Source organism: Drosophila rhopaloa, unplaced genomic scaffold (assembly GCF_018152115.1).
Source record: "Drosophila rhopaloa isolate 14029-0021.01 unplaced genomic scaffold, ASM1815211v1 contig_203, whole genome shotgun sequence".
Classification (NCBI taxonomy): Eukaryota; Metazoa; Arthropoda; class Insecta; order Diptera; family Drosophilidae; genus Drosophila; species Drosophila rhopaloa.
In genome coordinates this window covers 1,075,467-1,097,660 of record NW_025335088.1, presented here as the reverse complement: position 1 = coordinate 1,097,660, position 22,194 = coordinate 1,075,467, and the positions used below count along the sequence as shown (strand labels likewise).

Genomic DNA, 22,194 nt, shown 5'->3' with positions numbered 1-22,194 from the left:
TTCCGAGATCTCAGCGTTCATACGGACAGACAGACAGACGGACATGGCTAGATCGACTCGGCTAGTGATCCTGAACAAGAATATATATACTTTATAGGGTCGGAAACGCTTCCTTCTACCTGTTACATACTTTTGCACGAATACAATATACCCTTTTACTCTACGAGTAACGGGTTTAATGACAAAGCTAAGTTCGACTTATCTTCCCTTATCTGCTTGTCACAATACCCTTTTTATATACTTGCTAAAATATAATATTATATAAAAATACTCGTATCTCCTGTGAAGTAAATGTTGAATCTGATTTATTGAATGGAAACTTTAATTGTCGAAAACGGGAATAAGTGTAATATATATATATATATATATAGAAAAATGGTCCTGATTAATTTAAAGGCGCAGTCGGATAATGCATACGTTTATATCATTTTTATTAAGTATTTATTTGTATTTAATAAATCATAAATCATTTTATTAAGTATTTATTTGTATTTAATAAATCATATATATGGAATAATTTATTTAATATTTTGAATTATTAAATTGTGTTATGGACTTTGCATTATGCTTTAAATATGCTTAAAATATAAAGGACATATACTAACGAAAATAATTTGTATAGGCAAATTGCATTTCTTTTATTATTTGGTTTTATGTTTTTTGAGAAACATTCTGTTAATGAATTAGATATTAATCTTAAGAGTTTTTCCTTAGGAGCAACAGCTCTTCGATCGATTTAGTATGTCCAAATGGTTTAAATAGTTTGATTTCGTATTGATTTCGTATTATAAGTATGACATTATGTCCTTAAAAAAAGAAAATTTAGAAACAACATTTTACATTTTGATGACCATGTGAATAAGTCCCTTTCCTAAATTGACTAATAGTATTAGACAATTAAAAGGAAACATAAATACATTCCATTCCGTTCTAAAGGCATTATCCTATTATCATTTAAAGCTAGAGGAGTGGGTTCCAATTAACGTACAAGTTCATAGAATCGGAAAATAGTTTCTCAATCGCTTATTAAAGAATAGTTATTGGGTTTTAAGTTTAAACAAATGTGTGCCAAATTTCAAAAATCGTTTTAAATTCATATTCTTTATACAAATATGATCAGAAAAAGGTGTAATTATTTTACGATGATACAGTCTCATACATACAATATATTTATACACAAAAATATCCATTTAGTAAAGGGTCTTAATCTATTACACATTTTATTTATATAAAATTTTGGAAATAGAAAAATTAGAAGAATAGTCATATAATATTATTTGGGACTTTCACCGAAGGATGAAGAAAATTTTTTTTTAATATTGAAACATTCTCATAAAATTAATATAAATTATATAGGAAATACAACAATACGATTTGCATTTAACTTTAATGTTGCGTTTTGTTTTGCACTTATGTCGGTATCTTGCAGGCTCTTCATGTGTACGTATATATTAGATTGATCCCAAGAATATTTTTGCCACCACTTCAATGAATTTGAAAATTATCGCAAAACCATATATTATTATCCCCTTTGAATATGAATTTGTTAAACAAAATTATGTTTTCGTTTATAAATATAAATGTTATATAGACACTATAATATTTCTCGTATAAAAAATATTTTCGACCCTCCATTTAAATGAACACAATTATAAGAATAACAATAACGTCTACCAAATGCTGTACAATAGTCCCAGCAAATATAACTTTGAAAAGAATAATTATGGCAAGATAGAAAATAATTATTATATTATGCCAATTTAAGTAAAGGGTGTGTATTCTTGGGACACCTATTTATACTTATGAGTAGCAGATACGGACAGAAAGGCGAAGTAGTTGTATATAGACGGCATAAACGCATATTGAGTAATCGCATAATCTCAATTAATTCGGCTTTATTTTATATTTCAATTAGCTAATTTATTCATTTGGTTTTAATGTACTTAATTTTTCAAAATTTTAAATGCTACATTGTCGTTACCTAATTCTTTACAGTTTCACATTTATTAATGCTAACTTGAGTAATTTGAATTCGGCTGTATTCACACATTTTAGTAGGCTATGTATGTGTGGATGTATTATAAGAACAAGAATAAGCTGACTGCTCAAACAAATGATTATTTGTATCCTAGTACATGATACATGCCTTTTAAATTGTTTGCAATTATTTAGAAGATAAGGTAAAGTTGTTGGAATTATACTCTTGCTATTCCATAAGATACAACGTTTTGAATTTTTATTTCAAGATTGATATCATTAAAACCTAAATTATAAACTTGTTTCTTTCCTTGAAAACATTAATTTACAATCTTATAATTGGTACGATGACATTTACATCAAATATTTAATGTACCAATATTATTTGTTTTTTTTTATTCGTGTTTTTTCCTTTTTAATTTCTGTGGGATATCTGAAATGCTATATATGCTTTTAATTGTATTATATATTTTAACATAGTATAACAGGGGGTACAAATCAATTAAAAACAAATAAAAAAATATAAATTCGCACTAACAACTTTATTCGCAAAATACTAAGCGCGCCCTTTAAATATGACTATAGCACTTTCATTGCCATGTGCATGATGACAGTTCAGTTTCCATTGTCTAATGCCCACTACTTTTGGGATACAAAATCGAATGTAGTAGCTCCGCTTATTTTGGCAGATGCACTACGATGAAAGTGAACATTCTGCCATTTGTTATCGCGTTTGTGCCAGACGCGCGTCTCCTCCGACTGATGGGTGTGTGCATGACCTTGTCTGGATATTAAAAAATTATTTTAACGGTAAAATGTGATATGCATTACTTTTAAGAATATACTCTATACTTACTTATCAATGTACTGCGTAAGTCTGACGTAGGCAATGCAAGCAGCTTCTTCACCCAATAAGTGCACATGAGGATTTAAAATGGTTGTGTTAATGGCTTTGCAATTTTTACCAAGAACTGAAATCAGACTTAATTAACTTTAAATCTTTCGCAAATACTTAACAGCTTACCATTTTCAAAGTAAAATTTGTGGAAATCAATTCCTTCGACAAGGTTGCCCAATGCTTCTGGCTCAAAGGCAGTTAAATGCGGATCACATATTTTGCTTTAGAATAAAATGATTTGAATTTCAAAAAATTTAAAACATTTTATTTTAAAAGATTTAAATATTTTTCTTTTATCGAATTAATATATTTATAATTAATGGCCTACATGATATGCTTTTAGTCAAAACCTAAAGTGTTAAAAATGTTTTTATAAACTATAAGAATAAAAAAAAATATTTAGGAAGGTTAGACCTAAAAAAATCCGTCGGTGTCTCAAAAAACTAGAAACAATTAGGAAATATTAAACGCATTTTTTTAGAACTAGTATGAGTTTGCTAATTAAGTTGAGATTATGTTTTATTTTTTATAAAAAAAGTGGGTAACCTTTAATTTGAACAAAATTGCACATGTTTAACTTACGTGTATCCATCAAAATCGCCACTGTTAATCGCTTCAATCAACTGTTCAGTAATCTTTATTATTTCTTGTCGTCTAGCTGCTTTGTAAATGTAAAAACTTTTTAATTAGTTTATTTCATGTTTTAAATGTACTATGGTAAAATGAAGTCAGTCATCCTCATAAATCTATAAACTCAATAACACGCTAATTCTCAATAGGGTAATTAACCCCATGTCATAACATTCCAAGAATAATAGTCTTTCCCCAATTAAATGTGTTCTATTAAAAACTTAAAAGCCTTGAAACATGCCTAGTAATTTTAATTAAGTTTATAAATTTAGGAACAAACAGGGATACTGAAGCTGGATATACCCTTGCAGACCTATATTTATTAAATGATGAACAAAGTGGGGCAAGTTTGAAAGGTTTTAAACTAGACAGCTTTTTTTAGTTTACAATATAGAGATCCCGTTTATTTGTTTTGATTTTGTATAGCTTAAGGATTATATGTTTTTATAAATATTTTGGGTTTATGGTCCCTGAAGACAAGCAGACTATACTCTTGGTTTTAACCAAATCTAGTAAAGAGGTTATAGTCGATTTCCCCATATTAACTGGCCTGATAAAAATATTTCGTGTATCTAAAAGGAGTAGAGTAAGATAGAATCAAAATAATAAAATAACATAAAACTTTCGCAATTTTGTTGTGCGAAGTGAGAAGAAGCTAGTAAATTAATTGCACCTTTCAGTGACTCATTAGTATTTGTATACCCTTGCAGAGGGTATTATAATTTCAGTCAAAAGTTTGCATCGCAATGAAGGAAACATTTCCGACCCTATAAAGTATATATATTCTTGATCAGCATCACCAGGAGAGTCGATCTAGCCATGTCCGTCTGTCCGTCCGTCGGTTTTTACGCAAACTAGTCCCTCACTTTTAAAGCTATCTGCTTTCCCAAAAGTTGTCTTTCTATTGCAGGTAGTTTATAAGTCGGAACGACTATATCAAATAGGAACAATCGGAAAAAAATTAAAAAACTTTGTTGTTTTTAATTAATTTTTTGTTCTTTGGGATTTGGTAATATTTAAATAAATTTTATTAAGTTAAAATCGGACATCTACATCATCAAATCGAAAAATAAAAATGAAAAAAAAATGTTATTCTGCTTTTATTTTTTATGTATCAAATTATTCCTTTGATATATAGTAATTATTTACTAAATCAGAAAAGCGCTGTTAGTTTTGTCAAAATTGGACAACAATATGCCATAGAAACGATGGCAAACTGCAGCACAAAATAGCTCTCTTGTTTTTAGTAATATAGGCATAGAAATCGAAAGGTATATGTATTAACTGCAAGGGTATATAAACTTCGACTTGCCGAAGTTTGCTTCACTTCCTGTTTTTAACAGGATCTCGTTTAAAGGAATCGTTGTGAGGTGAAATGAAATTGGTTTATAAGTACCAACAAGTTTGATAGCCACTCTCAGTATTTAGACGAATGAATTAAATAGGACCATACATCAGTGAAAAAAGATCTACTAAAAAGACTGCAAACTTAAATTAAATTAATGACTGCATAATCCTAATGAACAGTCGACTCGATATATTACGTTGTTTGGTAATGACATACTGGTTTTCGCATTCGAATGTGGCGCTTCGCTTTGATGTTAAATGGAATCGTATTTGGCAACTGGCGATGCAAAATGGATCACATATGACAAAACCAAGCATAAAAGATCCTGGTCGAAGGACGGTGAGTCGTCTCAAACGGTGCAAACCCAAGAGTGACGGCTAGGAAGGTTTGGCTGAGTGTATGGTCATTTATCAGAAGAAATATCTATTATGAAGTGCTGCTCTATGGTTTGGCCATCAATTCTGACCTCTTCTGTCAACAACTGGAGCGATTGAGGATTGCACTTGAACAGAAGCGGCCAGCCATGGTAAATCGTAAGGGCGATGTGTTCCATCGGGACAACGCCAGGCCCCTCACATCTTTGGTGACTAGTCACAAGCTACGCGAGCTTATAGTCCGGATATCCCCTTAAGCGATTACCACCTGTTTTTGGCTATGCAAAATTTTTCGATGGGCAGAAATGGAGTTTAAAGGAGGCTTGTGACAATGGTAACTATTCTAAAATAATCGTCAAAAAAATAATTACTAAAGAAACCGGTTGTCATTACCAAACAACCTAATATACAAATTCTTCTCACCATATATTTCACGAGATTTAAAAGACTACAAGGTCTAGAATGTTAAAGAACAAGTTTGTAACAAAACATTTACAACACGCTCGTTTAAGGAAGCAACATATTTTGAAACCGGAATTCTTGGTTCCATTTTAGGTTTATAGTATTCAAGGTTTTGCTATTGAAACAATTTGTATTTAAAAAAGGAATTTATTAATTATTATATTATAATAATATATTATATAAATATAATATTTATAAATTGCTATACAAAAGCTGAATACCATATTATCGTTGCGAAAAATTGTAATAACCTTATCACCGTTTTTTTAATTAACAATATTTCAATGTGCTTTCAATTAAAATTGACTAAAAAGGAAAGACGTGAGAACCACACCAAGTTTATATTTTTATTGGTACACAAAATTTATTGACTTTCTAAAAGTATTTAATAGGAATATGGCTTTGTTTACAATTAATCAGTTTAAACGGAAAAGGCAAAGGGAAGAAATCATAAAGTGGCAATAAAAAGACGTTATTTCACAGTCAACTTGATTTAATTATAAGAAATTGTTGTGTTTTTGGCAATGATACCTAATATCATAGTGCAAAAGTCATCTTAAGAATAAAGGTCGTTGCATATGGCTAAAACATGTTCGGCATGCGTTTATACAAGCATAAGATTACCAATTGAAAATTTACAAATACATATTTAATGTGTGTACTCGTGGATCTTGCAAGTGATTGCTGAATTAAACTTAGGTCTAAAAATTTAATTTTTCTCCTATTAAACAGCACATAACATATTTAACTTGTCTATATAAAAACAAACACAAACTCAGATCTTCCTTAAATGTGAATTTTGTCGCTTTTTTGGTATACATACATACCTGACGAGCACTGCGAGTTTCCTGTAATTTGCTGGCAAGTTTTTGCAGGACACAGTATCCTTATATCTAAAACGCATATTTTGTATTTGCATAAAAATCAATGTTTCACACAAATAGAAAGTGTTTTTTTTTTTAAATCATCGCAAGCGAATAAATTATTTGAAATGGGACTAATGAAAATAATTCCTATGTTATGGCATACATTTTTTAACTCTACAATGCGTATGAAAATGTTGTGGTGTTTTATACATTAATTTAATCAGAATTGTACGTAGTAAAATTTGTAAATGATTTAGCTGTTTTCAGATCTAACTTTTAAATGTTATCAGAATCTTGTTTAGAAAAAAACCATAGGCGTAAAAACCACTAATGTAATTTGATACATACATAGATTACACATCAAAGAACGTCCATGAAATATTAATTAAACAGTTTGGAAATACTTATCAGAATAGCTGGACTTATGATTATGATTATGATTTCAATTAAACACGTCTTCAAAAAATCCCAAATATGGTAGAAAAAGTTAGAACTACTAATAACATACTCACCTTTAAATGGGAAGATACCTGAGTAATGTCACTTAAATTAATAGACAGTGAACTCGTCATTTACCAATTATATGGCTGTTTCTTAGCCCTGATATTATTAACTGAAGACTGTCCTAGCTTACGTATCATATAAAAATACATAATGTGTTTCTAAACGGAAGGACTTTTCTCGTATTTGGTTAAAAAAAATTATTTTCTTCGGACCATTTGTACTTAAATGCAAATACATTTTATATTGGTTTTTTTTTTAATATGTACGCAATTTTTTATACGGACCTTGCACGTTTACTTAAGTCAAAAATTTGATTGTCTAGTTTTTTACAGCTAGAGATAGTAATACTTGACACGACAAGTCGTGAATCTCGCTTACACTCATTACATACTTATTATGGCAAAAATACCTAGACTTAAAAAAAAATGTATAAAAAGTTGCGGTTATGGAGCAAAAGTACAAACGATATGAAGTTAATCAGATCATTTCAAGTTGTATCTAAGAATTTGTTAGTTTTATTTTTAAACTTAAAAAAATTATAACCGTACAAATTTTTTATTTTGATACTGATTACTTACTATAAAAAATTGGATCCGAATCTTAAATGAGAAAATTTTGTTTTTCCAAACCGAACAGATATTGAATCTAAAGAATATAAAATTAGCGGATATAATTCTCCATTTTAATTTAATAAAAAAGGAAAATTTTCTTTCATCTTTTTTAAATTCGAGTTTTCCGACTGATAGACACCAGTATTCAGTGCTATAAAGCACTGTATGATTCTCAATGTTCAATCCCAATAATCAAATTTTAGGAGTTCCTGAGATTTCAACATTCATACGGACGGACAGACATGTTTATATTGAAACATGTATTGGTCTTGATCAAGAATATATTCTTTAAAAGTAACTTATATATTTACTTGTTAGATACATTTAAATCTATTTTGCATTGGTCACAATAATTTTATTATTTTTAAGTGAGAGTGGTAATTTTGTTTTAACTTTAAATAAACATTGTTGGTATAAGGAAAACAAACGCATTTCTTTGCATTGAAAAATTTAATTGTAATATTTTAGGATTTTTCCGACAGAGTGGTAATTTTTTTTTTGTTTAACTTTGTCGGTATAAAGAAAACATTTAAAATATTTTAAGATGTCTCTTTTCTCTTAAGATAATTAACCAACATAATATTTCTTGACATTTTGTCGATTTGACTATCTGCAAATTTAATTATTTTAATATAATATACAAAAATAAATTATTCAATTTTCAAATTTAAACAAACTTAAATAAATATTATAACTGTATTTTGTTGCTTTAAAGTTTCAATCCAAATGCAGAAGATTCAAAGCTGAAAAAAAGATCAAAATAAGACTATTGGGAATCGACAACAAACTTTTGAAAGTAAATAATTGTTTGTGAACAACCAAAGGCGCACGCATATAATAAACGTTTTCAATTTTGATTTTAATGCCACGGAGGCAAAAATACATAACACTACATATAAATACACAAATGCAATGTAGCCTATACTAAGTAACTATTCGGCGATTGAAATATATGAATTGTCTAATCGAAAAATGAAGGTGAGAATGTTCATTATAGATATTTCATGATTCTTATAGAAATAGGCAATAAAAATGTTTGTGTATTACGAAAAACCCAACAATGCATGTTAACATTTACCTTCTGGCTCTTTTGATATGACTGTGGTACTGCGATCAACAATTCCTTTTTTATCTTCTAGGAAAAACAAAATAAAATGTTTTAAATGTCAAATTTGTATATTTTAAATATCCAATATTTCCGTTACAGTCATTCTGGCGAGATTGTGACTTGTGATTGGAATGATTTAACTTATCTATTACTTTTTAATACTTTTGAAGTATGAGTGGTCAAATTAAATGTATAAGAACATTGATATAAATTGAGTATTCACAATTTATTTTATATTTCATTAAGAACTTTAATACAAAAATTGCAATAATGTCTTGTGTAATAACGTCCGATTTCTTTTTTTCACAAAAAAAGGTCATTTTTATTTAAAAACATCAATACAATTTTTTTGTTTTATTGCAATTTGAATATTTTATTTAAAAATTAAAAGTAAAAATAAATATATACACAAATTTAGTTAAATAAAACCAATACCGCAAATTATACAATTTGTATTTTTTTTTACAAACTTTTAACCAATCTCTATTTTTTAGCGTTTTATTTTGTTATTGTGTTATAATTGAAGCACTTTTGAAACTTATTGCACGTACCCAAAAAATTCAATTTTTTTTTTAAAGTTTATATTAATAATTTTCATAAAGTTGTAAGCTTGAAACTTATTTAAATCGAAATATAAATAACATAATAATACATATACAAATTTGAATGATAAACATTAATCTTCCTGTTATTTTTGTATAGAGACGTCCGTTTAGTTTATTCTGTTGATTTTGTTTGATTTCAGTGAGTGTTAAGCTTCAAAAGTAAGTTCCGAATAAATAAATTTCATTAATTTTGTAAAGTGTTATTTTTACCTGAAGTGCTAATTAAACCTATAATCAAAGTGTATTGCATTTTTTTGTAGAATTTAAAATTTACTTATGTTAGTTATAAATAAATATTGTGTTTAACATTCTTTTATGTTTTAAATTCCTAAAATATTAGTTTACAATTTTGGGCTGAAAATGCAGTGTTTGGATCATTTTCTCTGGATAAAAAATCCAAAAAACTAATTTATGCATAACATGTTTTTTACAAAAATATAAAAAAACAAGAAAGGAAAGCTAACTTCGGCCGGAGCCGTAGTTGATATACCCTTGCAGAATATTCTGTAAATTATATTGGTTGGCCAAAAATAAAACCAATAAAAATCCCAACTTCCTAACTTTAAAAACACCAAAGTTATGGCATTTCCAATCGTTCAGTTATATGGCAGCTTATGATATAGTCGGCCGATCCCTATGAAATTTGATAGTCTTGATTGATTGGCCAAAAATAAAACCCATAGAAAATCCCAACTTCCTTACAATACAAACACCAAAGTAATGGCATTTCCGATCGTTCAGTTATATGGCAGCTATATGATACAGTCGACCGATCATTATGAAATTTGGTAGATCAGATTGATTGACCAAAAATAAAACCCATAGAAAATCCCAACTTCCTCACTTTAAAAACACCAAAGTTATGACATTTCCGATCGTTCAGTTATATGACAGCTATAGGATATAGTCGGCCAATCCCGGCCGTTCCGACCTATATACTGCGTGCAAAAGAAAGAAAGGTGTATGCAAATTTTCAATTCGATATCTTAACAAGAGAGAACGCTATAGTCGGGTGCCCCGACTATTAGATACCCGTTACTCAGGTAAAGGGAGTGCGAGGGAGATGGAGATAGAAACTTTGATCACGTATAACTTTTTAACGAATGGTCCGATTTGAAAAATTTCTTCTACATTTCGATAGGTATTGATAAACACGATAAAACTGCATTTTTACTTTTCCGAAATATTTAAATTTTTAAAATCGTGGGCGATTGAAGGGGGTGTGATACCTTTTTGAAACAAACTTGCGCTGCGTAGGAACTCATAGAATCTGCATGCAAAATGCCAATCTTCTAGCTTTTATAGTTTCCGAGATCTCAGCGTTCATACGGACAGACAGACAGACGGACAGACGGACATGGCTATATCGACTCGGCTAGTGACCCTGATCAAGAATATATATACTTTATAGGGTCGGAAACGCTTCCTTCTAGCTGTTACATACTTTTGCACGAATACAATATACCCTTTTACTCTACGAGTAACGGGTATAAAAACTGAGAGACAAGTTCGCGTAGAAACAGACAGACGGACATGCTTATATCAACTCAGGACGCGATTCTGATCAAGAATATATATACTTTATAGTGTCGGAGATGTCTCCTTCACACTTTTTACCAAAATTATAATACCCTCTGCAAGGGTATAATAATAAAAAATGTATAATTTGGAATAAGTTTTATTGTCTATCTGCCATTGGCTTTACGATTCGATTTAAAGTGCATTTTTGTTTGATTTATTTTAACTTTAATTTATTGTGAAATTGTCAAAATCATATGGAATGATTGATAACGTGCAAAGGTTTATCAATTTGCTTCTAGTAATAGCATTAAATTTATTCAGAGCCTAGTCAAAATGTTTGGGTATGATTAATTTATAAGAACTGGCAATTTCTACTGAAGCCCGGCTTTTCCATAACCCAAAGGAAATTAAATTAGTTATTTTTAAGTGTCGGCCTGCAAGGGTAATTAAAGCTTCATTCTCAGTAGATTGATAGCTTAGTTAACAACATTTTTAAACATATTAGCAAAATAAATTGATGCAAGTATTAAAAGTTTAACGAGTCTTAAAAAAAACATGCTATTAAAAAAATGGATTTGACATTAAGACAGGACTTTGTTTTTGAAAATAAAAAATTTGGTTAAGGATTGCAGAACTAAAGCAAAATTCTTTATCGATAACAGAACACTAAAGTTTCGTATTTGGCCCACGGTACAAAGTCTATTAAATTAGATTTATTTGAATTTAAAGTCTTGTACATTTATACATTTAAGCGTTATAATAAAGGCCGAATCCCTCGTTCCCAAAAAGCAAAATTTAAACACAGCACAGTTTTAACATTACATTAAAAGAATGGAAACTAAAACTTAGTTCAATTTGTAGTAAAAAACTGTATGTCTATAAATGTACGAATATCATTTAATTTTAACTACTACTGAGGCTTAGTGCAAAGCTCTAGCGGTTAATGGTGACCCTGACACACTAATTTTGACCAGATCTTGACACTGTTAAGTTTTCTATAAATGAGAGTGATTTCTTTTATTTTTTATAATATTTACCTTTTATGTCATCGTCTTCAAGCGTAGTGCTAGAAGAATCAGTTGATTCTTTAACTTGAGATCCGTCACCCTTTTTGGTTATCATGCTTCTGCCTGTAAATATTTAAGAAATAATCGTTGAATTAATGGTTGGTATTTTATTATCTCGGTAGAAAACTTTCTTGGAAACTTATTCCGTGGGTCGAGGTTATAATTTAAGATATGTGCAGGCTTCGCACGTATGTATATATGGATAAAATATGTATTGTTTCCGAGATCAAGATTTCTAATGCTCTTATCGCCTGATAATGCTGCTAGAGAATATGTATTTTTTTTTCAAGAAACAACAATCCAAAATCCATAGGTTCCCATATAAAATTTGGTTGTCAAAACCTATTGTTCTTAGTTGTTAAGAAACTATGTACAAAACGAGAAAGAAAGCTAACTTCGGCAAGCCGAAGTTTATATACCCTTGCAGTTATTACAAATCGACTACATTTCGATTTCTATGCCTATATTACTAAAAACAATGAAGATATGTCTTTTTTGCGTTTCATTTTGCCATCGTTTCTATGATATTGTTGTCCGATTTTAATTTAATTAAAACCGTAATTCCATTATATTTAATTATTACCAAATTAAATAATTTTTTTGAATTCTCTTTTCCGATTGTTCCTATGGGAGCTTATATTTTTTGAAATAACATTTATTTAAAATTTGGAAAAAAGCTTGAAAAAGTAATTTTTTTAATAAAATGTATTGTCAGCTGTTTACCTCTTGCACTCTCTCATATCTAATTAACACTTTTTTTTAAGAGTGTCTAATACACATCTATAAACGAATTTTCTTGTTATAACAGAAGTCCGTTACAACTCGTCAAAAATAATACTATATTTTGATAAACATATTTTTTGCTTACTCGAAAAGTTCCTGGTAGCCAACATTGTCGTAAGAATTGCTCCCTTTAGCTTGCGACGTGCATTAAACTTCTTGAGACAGTCTACGGTTTCTTGGCGATGGACAACGGAAGCCACACGCTCTCTTTGCTGTAAATTCGAATATGCATTATATTTATATAGAATTAAAATATTTTTGACTCTACTTACACAAATCCATGGGTGCTTTAATGCCTCGGCGGCAGTTATTCGCTTATTTGGATTTACCGTAAGCATTTGATTTATAAGATTCTTTGCTTCTGGGGTGACCGTATCCCATTCTGGAGACGGATACTTAAATAAAATAACATTAAAGGATAATTAAACGATAAAAGTTGTTCTACACTTCGTACATCATAAGCTCCTGCTTTAATCTGCGAGTACAATCGGTGCTGATCCTCGTCCCAGAATGGTGGATAACCAACGAGAAGTATGTATAGAATAACTCCTATGAAAAAAGGTAAATTAATTGCTTAACCTGGTAATACCACTAAATATTGCCACGCATGTAAAAACCATTTTTACAAACATTGTTATTTCTTACCACATGCCCATATATCTACCGATTTGCCATAGGGCTCCTTTTTCAATACCTCTGGCGACAAATATCCTGGAGTGCCAGCAAATCCAAACCAAGCCTGATGATCGCCTTGAACTTCAATGGCTAGACCAAAGTCAGCGAGTTTCACTGCTGCACCCTTTGCCTTACTAGCTAATAGTAAATTCTCTGGTTTCAGATCACGATGCACCACACCATTTTGGTGGCAGTGATTGACCGATTCCAATATTTGTTGAATACAATGTGATGCATCAGCCTCTGAATAAAATTCACGCGCAACAATATCTTCGAAAAGTTCACCACCAGTTACACTGCAAATGTATGTATGCATAGTCAAATTTTGTGGATTGGTTGTCTTAGTTTAGATTTAAGGTTATATTTAAGTAACAAAAGCGGTAGGAACTTTTTTTTATTATTCTATGGAGTTCATATTTCGCTGAAAAAGTTTGTTTTTTATTCATTCATATGCATGAACAATCGGAGGGAAAAGGATGAAGTATGAATCTCAATAAACAATAGTCAAGTCATTGCAACATGTTTGTTAGAAATTCATGTTTACTAATTTTTGGGAATAGACAACCGGAATATTTGGAAAGTATTTTAATGCAATTTATTGCTTACAGATCAAAAACAAGGTAGTGATAGTTCTCCTCCTGTATACTGTCATGCAAACGCACTGAAATAATACAAATGTAACAGTGAATTATTTTTAAAATTTGTTTTGTTATAATAGATTGTAGGCCTTTTGCGTTTACCTTTAGGTATCTTTTTAAAATTTTAAACTTCTAAAATTTAAATGGTAGTAATACATGCATTTGGGACGGCAAGTTAACGGCGAAGTGCACAATATTATCTAATTATTTTCGTAGACAATTAGATTAAAAAATTTGAAGAGTATTTGTGGTGTTTAAAAAAAATAATCTAAGGAAATCTTTAATTGAACATCTGCGGTCATATAGCAGCATAATTTAGCCAAGCAGCAAAAAAAATTGTAATGCCTACTCTCAAGAGATTAATAAGTATGCCAATTTTACTTAGCACAATCTTGATTATCATACCAATTAGTAGCATTAAAATTAAATACATTGGTTTGGGTCTTTAAGTTTAAACGTTAAAACGCCATCGGAAAAAAAAAAATATTTCAGTGTAGATCACACATAACTTTTCGGCAAGGCCTACAATCTCCGAATAAAATTATAGGAAGTATTATTAGTAAGCACATAACATACCTATGTTAGGATGGTGTAATTTTCTGCAGATCCTCGCTTCACGTTCCAGTTTTTGAAAATCTAAATGTAAAAAGAGGTAATATGTAATATAGTTTTTACTTTTAGGCAGTGATTCCCTAAATATTTAAATAGCAATGCTAAATGCAATTTAAAATATTAATAATAAATCTGTATATTTACACTGCTTTCTAAGCTTTTTAAATGACTTTGGATTATCTTAGAACACTGCATAAATCAAAAGTATTCGGATCATTTTGTTACAATGATTCCATGATAGGAAGTTTCAATGATCCAAATTGAAAAAAGAAAGTTCTCTGTGGGTTTTTTAATGTTTATTCTATGTGTTTGAAGCATGAAGCATTGAAAACTTAAATGTGATATAGTCGCCCGATCCGGCTCGCCCGACCCTCTGCAAGGTTATAAAAATTTTGTAGCTTTTCCAAAAAAAATGTTGATCGTTTCTCGGTCAGAATTGTGATAAATGTATGTAGTTAGTAAATTTTTTTACAAATTTTAAAATGTATTTTTGAAAACTTTAAACTAAAAGAATCCGTTTAAATGGATTGTATAAGTTAGCCACCTGCCCGGCGGTTAAATCAAATTTGTGACTTTAATTTTTTTTTTTTCATTTACGATTTTATTAATAATTTATTTTTTTTCATTGAGCAACAAAAAAATAAAACGGGATTTATAATTGTTAAGAAATAGTCAATTGAAATCTTTCCTTCGACTTCTTGTGTAGAAAGACAACACAAAACGTGGGAATCAGATACATCGGAACTTGTTTCACTGAAGGGATTTAAATCACGTCACTCTTATTTACCCACAATTGAATATATTAGTGCACGTCAGTCCCACGCCCCAAAATAAAAATATATACTGTTGATATGTACAAATATTTCAACTAACCAAGTTAAAAACTATCCTATGTCAATGATCTATCTAAAAAATTAAATCGACGAAATTCGGATTTCCTAATTAAGAAAATGACATTTCTAATTGTATTTTATGGAACGTTTTTACCTCGAGTTTCTCAGAAACCTTATTAACTAAGTTAACTATAATTATGTAAAGCGGGTTTCGAGTTCTGTTACTAGAACTCTCCATTCAATATATAATGTTGAACAGGATGCCTCACCTGCATTATACATACATATATTATACATATTATATTATACAAAATACTTGTGGACATATAATATTGATAACGAGGGTGTCGCTCCTTACCTCTTGCGGTGAGTTTTTTTGTATTTATAATTTTTGCAGCGAATTCAAATCCAGTTGATTTTTGGACACATCTTTTTACTATTGAAAATGCCCCTCTAAAATTGAAGAAAACGATAATTATAATCAACATAAATTGAATGCTTGTTATTGACTTACTTTCCCAGCTCTTCTTTGATGTCGTAATTGTCCGAAAAACGCGTACAGGCTGCTGGTGCAGCCATCGCGATGGCACACTTAAGAAAATCTATTGCGACTATATAAATTTAACAATCCTGCAGAAGTGCCTTTTCTGAAGCTTTAAACTTTTGTCTCTGAATATTTTAAGCAAACAAAGATTGTTAACTTTAATTTGAGATAAAAACCAAACAAATTTGTTGAATATTTATACACATTTGTAGGTTAAAACGAATGCAATTATACCAATAAATCTTATATTTTAGAAATACTTTTCATTGTTTGTGGATAATTATAATATCCAGTTCAGTGCAGTGTCAATCATGTCGACCATAATGTTATTTCATTTATTTAAATATATTGACATCTACAAAGTAGATAATTAAACTTATAAACTGGAATACATAGAAAGTGCAAAAGGTATTTGGTTTTAAAAGCATGATAGAAAATAGTGTGGACTTCTACATACATATTACTACCAAAACTTATATCCCCACTTGGGGACCTTGTGTATGTTAATAGCCAAGTAAGCTATCATTCTCTGGTCCCGCTCTCGTTTTATGTAATTAAAAACATGCCAATTATAGGTCTCGGTAATATCCCAGAATGTTATATCGTTCGTTATCGATGCGCGATTTGCAACTCTCATCCTTGTTTTTCTTAACTTCTACGGTGATTACCACAGATTAGGTGTTAACATCGTTAAAACACATCACAGTAGAACCGGTAGCACGGCAAACAATCGAAACTCGGGCAATATACCTAGACATCTTTGGTGTCAGTCATTTTAGATTTTAGATTTAGATTTTAGATTGAAGCGCAATCGATTAAATGCAAAAAAAACAGAATTTGATTAATTTACTGTTGTTTTGTTATTAAATATTTTTATCTGATTTGGTCACACCGTCTACCCAAATTTCCATCTCTAGCTCTTTGCGGCGTTTTGAGCAATTTTAACCTGAGCTAACGCCATAACAAATACATGTTCCTATTTACGGACCGTTTACACTAAAAGCCTAGTACTCAGATCGAAAAACAAGTTTGCCTGCGGAAAAACTTTAATCTTTTCAATGTGACAACATTTTCGAAAGTCCATCAAAATTGAGTGTGCTGTTAAAATTCAAAAGGTTCCTTAAGGGATATTACTAAGTACGTAGGCAAGCCGAATGTGCTGTCTATAAAGGTATTAAAAACAATTCAATTTAAATTTAAAAGTGTTTTTTATAATTTACTGATCATTTTTTTGCTTATATAAAGTAAGTACACTAAGTTCTTGCTGCCGATTTTCTTTGTTTTTTGTTGATCTAAGAAACACACTGCGTTGACAACAGACACTTCCAAAAATTAATCTTTTCGCTAGAGCCTGACAAAATTACAGAAGACTGGAAACGCTTTGAAATGTTCATGTATTTCTCTTTCGTCGATCATAGCTGACGAAGACAGATTTCGTCGATCTGACCACTAGGCCTAAGCCGAGTACTAGTACAATCACTTTTCGACAGGCCCTTTTTTCACCCCGGTACTCAGTGTGCTGAATATATCTCTGCATGAGCAAAATTAAAAAAATTGAATATTTTGTGGTGTGTTGTCAGAGAAAAAAAACAGCTATGAACTTTAAATTACCAAATAATTATCTGTAAATAAAAAAACAACTTTCAAATTTAAGTTGTACTGTTTATTCATTTATCTGTGCAACGGCAGACCTTGCCTTGCCTTCAGAACAACAGTTAGGGGCCCTTTACAGGAGATAAGTATTTTTGAATTTGAATAATTTGTCAACAAACCCAGCTGATTGACAGTACAACCATTACACACTCAATTCTGATGAACTCTCAAAAATGCTGTCACACTGGAAAAATTAAAGTTTTTCCGCTGGCAAGCTTATTTTTATACCCGTTATCGTAGAGTAAAAGGGTATATTGTATTCGTGCAAAAGTATGTAACAGGTAGAAGGAAGCGTTTCCGACCCTATAAAGTATATATATTCTTGTTTAGGATCACTAGCCGAGTCGATATAGCCATGTCCGTCTGTCCGTCTGTCTGTCCGTCTGTCTGTCCGTCCGTATGAACGCTGAGATCTCGGAAACTATAAAAGCTAAAAGATTGGCATTTTGCATGTAGATTTTAGGAGTTCCTACGCAGCGCAAGTTTGTTTCAAAATGGTGCCACGCCCCCTCTGACGCCCACAAGCCACAAGCTGTGGCCACAGTTTTGATGCTATTATGAAAATTTTAATTGATATGTATTTGTTTCGTCAATACCTATCGATTGGCCTAATAAAAGTTTGCCACGCCCACTCTAACGCCCAAAAACCCATTAAACGCTTAAGCCTGGCTAGCGCCTACAATTCCGCCTTTCATGGCGCCATCTAACGGATGACTTTGGAACAGCTGGCCAAGGTGCTAATTCGAGCGGCGAAAAACATACAAGAAGGCATATTTATATTAAGTTGTTTAGCTGAGTAACGGGTATTTAATAGTCGAGGCACTCGACTATAGCGTTCTCTCTTGTTTGATCTGAGTACTAGGCTTTAGGTTGTTTTTCGAGTTTATAAAGTTTGGGGCATAGTGGACTAAGGATTGGAGAAAACTGAAACAAACTCATAGGACTAAAAGATACACATTTCGGCTAAATATATTTATTTATTTAATAATAAATAATATAATTATAATTTACCGCGGTTATCTTTACTATTAACAATTATATAGGGTAAGTTTAGTTATGTTTACAATTGCTTTAATAACTTTTCTACTTTCAACTCGTGTACCACTCGTGTTTCGTATCGACTTAGCTATCAATTGTTTATCTTGATTATACTGCCCATATTGGCCTAACGAACAGCTATTGTTTGTTTTGATTTTTCTGGGGTTAATCAATATATGATTGTTCAAAACAGCCGTGCTTTGGTTCAAGTAGTATAATGTGGCCGACCAACAGGTCAATAATGTTCTAACTATTAAATTTTTCTCTAAAAAATCAAGTAAAATGGGCCAAAACTCCACATAACTCTTAAACCTACGTAAACCCTGTTTTGCACTCGACGCAGTGTGGTACCAGCAATATGTTACATTTGAGTTAGATTTATACCATCAAAATAAATTTGCCGCAGGCTAAAAATCTAAAAAAAAGGATAAATTAAAATGATTTGGAACAAGATTTTTGAGCTCAATACACTGACTCTAGTTTACAATCGACTCAGCTATTGATTGCTTATATCGATTAGAAGTTTTTTTTAAATTTTTTTCCGATTCTTTCTATATGAGCTATATGATATATTGGGCCAAAATGGCGGGCCGAATATCCCAATAAGGATAGGATAATCAAGTTAAACATTCGATAGCAGTACATTAATTTTAGGCTTATAATAATGCATTGTTTTTACTACTTTTAATAAAGTGTGTTTTGGCCCCAATCAATAACAAGAAAGTAATCAAACATCGGCAAGCCGAAGTTTATATACCCTTGCAGTTGTTACATATCGACTACATTTCGATTTGAATGCCTGTGTTACTAAAAACAATGAAGCTATGTCGATTTTGCGCTGCATTTTGCCATCGTTTCTTTGGCAGCTATATGATATTTTTGTCCGATATTAATTGAAATAAAACCGTAATTTCATAATAGTTAAATATTACAAAATCCCAAAGAACAAAAAAAAATTAACATAAAATATATGTATATGATATTGTTGTCCGATTTTAATTTAATTAAAACCGTAATACCATAATATTTAAATATTACCAAATCCCAAAGAACAACAAAAAATATTAAATACAAAAAAGTTATAATTTTTTTGAACTTCTTTTTTCGATTGTCGGAAGACTTATATACTACATGCAATAGAATGGCAACTTTTGGGAAAGTTTCAAGCAGATAGCTTTAAAACTAAGAGACTAGTTTGCGTAGAAACGGACTGACGGACAGACTTACATGGCGAAGTCGTTCTTTGATCTGAGTACTAGGCTTAAAACCTAAATAGAAAAATTACTAATTTTAAGCAACAAAAGTCTTGGCACACATAATTTTATATATGATCTATTTTTAAGTTAAGCCAGATTAGGTCACTCTATTTAACGGAAATGTTTAATGGACTTTCCGAATATCGTATGCAGGCAAGCAAATTTTTAGAAAATGGCAGTTCCATTTGTTTTTGTTGATCTTTTGTTTGAATACTCCCAAAAATGGATAATAAGCGGAAAAGATAGAGTATATCTCAACAGAAAATCATCATTCACATGCACAATGAAGGAAAAGCATATGCCGAGATAGGTGAAATAATGGAAATGCGCACATATTCCATTAGAAATATCGTAAAGTGGTTTAAAGAAGGATTTAGTTTTGAGAATGCCTTGGTCTGGGGACGTCCCAGGGCATTAAGTGACCTTGAAAATGTACTCGACTTTAATTAAACTTAATAACTAAATACATAAAAATATTTTCTGTTTTTTCCATGTGTTTCACAAGAAATAGCAAATCAATTATAAAGAATTTATCAGTAAAAAAAATAGAACTTATGTAGTCAATAAAACCAGAGTCAACCACACTTTAAATTTCATTAAAAATTCAATTTCTTTAAATTCACATATAGCGACAGGTGTTTTTTTTTGTTAATGTTGGTTTCTTACTAAATGAGAAAATCCTGCCTAAGAGAATGTATCTGGGGCGCAGTACAAGGCATGTACATAAGTATGTATCCTTTTCATTTTTCATATACTGAAGCTTTTTTTGATTGAGCTTAATGGTAAAACGCCCTTCCCCGTTTAACAAGGATATGCCAGGGTACTAGGTAGAACTTGTTGCAAAAAATTCAGCTGCGCAAAATAATATCAACGGGTTTTAACCGTAAATGACAAAACTAACAGCATGAATTTGAAAACCTTTTTTTTTAAATTTTTTTTTTCTGTCTAAGACATTGGAATAAAACTAATAATTTAAGTAAATTAAGTATTATAATATTTGGTATAAACACATAAATTAACAGAATTGTTATCCTCTACACGTCAGGAAATCCGCAATATATAATAGAGATGAATTTACACACATGCATAAACTGTGTAAATTGGTGAATACACACATATGTACAAAAGTGGATACATACAAACGTTAAATAAATGTCCTTTAAAGCTAGTTGCGAACCGTGTTAATACACTTATTGACTTAAATTTAACATGCTGCACTTTTAATGTGCAAAAAAAATTTATTAATATAAGTATATGCAACGTATATACACAGAAAATTAACATACTTGAATCGAAAATATTTTCATTTGTGTATATTTTTGAATATGTGTTGACCCAGAATTGTACCAGGAGAATAATACACTATTATAGATACGTACATTATAAATATATGTTCAAATTAGTATACACATATGTATATAAAAAAGTGTATTTCATCAAATGGATACCTATACTTGATGTGTATACGTTAGACGTAAGCACTAAAACCAATGTTTTCAACGTCTCAGCAGCCCAATGGATGTGTCTAAATTTCGGTTAATATCTTTTGGAATGACAATATGGTAAGTTATATTTCCAAAATGCACATAAAAATATATACATATGTATGTATGTATATAAGTTTTTAGCTAACTGGGAGAACACGACGCGTCAGATACAGAAATTTTGAGAACGTCTGTTTCCTTGAAAATCGAATTCAATACTGACTAACTAGAATTTGCGGTCGCGTTTGATTCGATGAAGTGCCGAAACGAAAAGCTTTTTTCCGACTTTTCCTCTGACTGTCGTTCAATTGAAAACTTATGCCCACGAAGGCTTGTTCGATGTAGACCATGACTAGGAGTCTGCGCACTAATATAAATATATATCAGCTTTTGAACTACATATCTCAGCACTCAACAATAATTGTGTTTTGCTAAAAATTTGTTAATCGACATCAAAATCTTTTTGGAAAGCTATGTCTTAAAATATTTTCTTCAACAATTAAAATTTTTTTATATATTTTTTTAACATTTCAGGTTAATCAAGGAGTCAACCGTGCTGACGACCAGTGATTTAATTTATTCTAAGTAGTTTTAAAAATAAATTTGATTTCTTTCTTATTTACTTTTTCGCAGATATAATAAATTTCAGTAAAATTGTACTCACATACAACAACAAATTGACCATTAATTTATGCCCGGTATCCTTT

At 30.6% G+C, this 22,194-nt stretch overlaps 1 protein-coding gene across 15 annotated transcripts; it reads right to left on the bottom strand.

Moving 5' to 3' along the window:
• Positions 1-466: 466 nt before the first annotated feature.
• Positions 467-21,745, bottom strand: LOC108045338 (calcium/calmodulin-dependent protein kinase type II alpha chain). Of its 15 annotated transcripts, none has more exons than XM_017124670.2 (16): positions 21,452-21,745; positions 16,027-16,181; positions 15,871-15,965; positions 14,644-14,703; positions 14,036-14,090; positions 13,400-13,725; positions 13,209-13,303; positions 13,027-13,149; positions 12,840-12,966; positions 11,942-12,034; positions 8,749-8,802; positions 6,517-6,582; positions 3,458-3,536; positions 3,002-3,096; positions 2,834-2,948; positions 467-2,761 (listed from the first exon to the last, which is right to left on the bottom strand). In XM_017124670.2, exons 2-16 carry the CDS (start codon positions 16,089-16,091, stop codon positions 2,617-2,619), a joined length of 1,593 nt encoding a protein of 530 aa, XP_016980159.1. In that variant the 5' UTR covers positions 16,092-16,181; positions 21,452-21,745; the 3' UTR covers positions 467-2,616. The 15 variants fall into 15 exon arrangements, with proteins under 15 accessions (XP_016980159.1, XP_016980166.1, XP_016980124.1 ...); XM_017124677.2 differs by having other exon boundaries at positions 3,458-3,533; XM_017124635.2 differs by having other exon boundaries at positions 8,749-8,805; positions 21,452-21,744.
• Between the last annotated feature and the right edge of the window lie 449 nt (positions 21,746-22,194).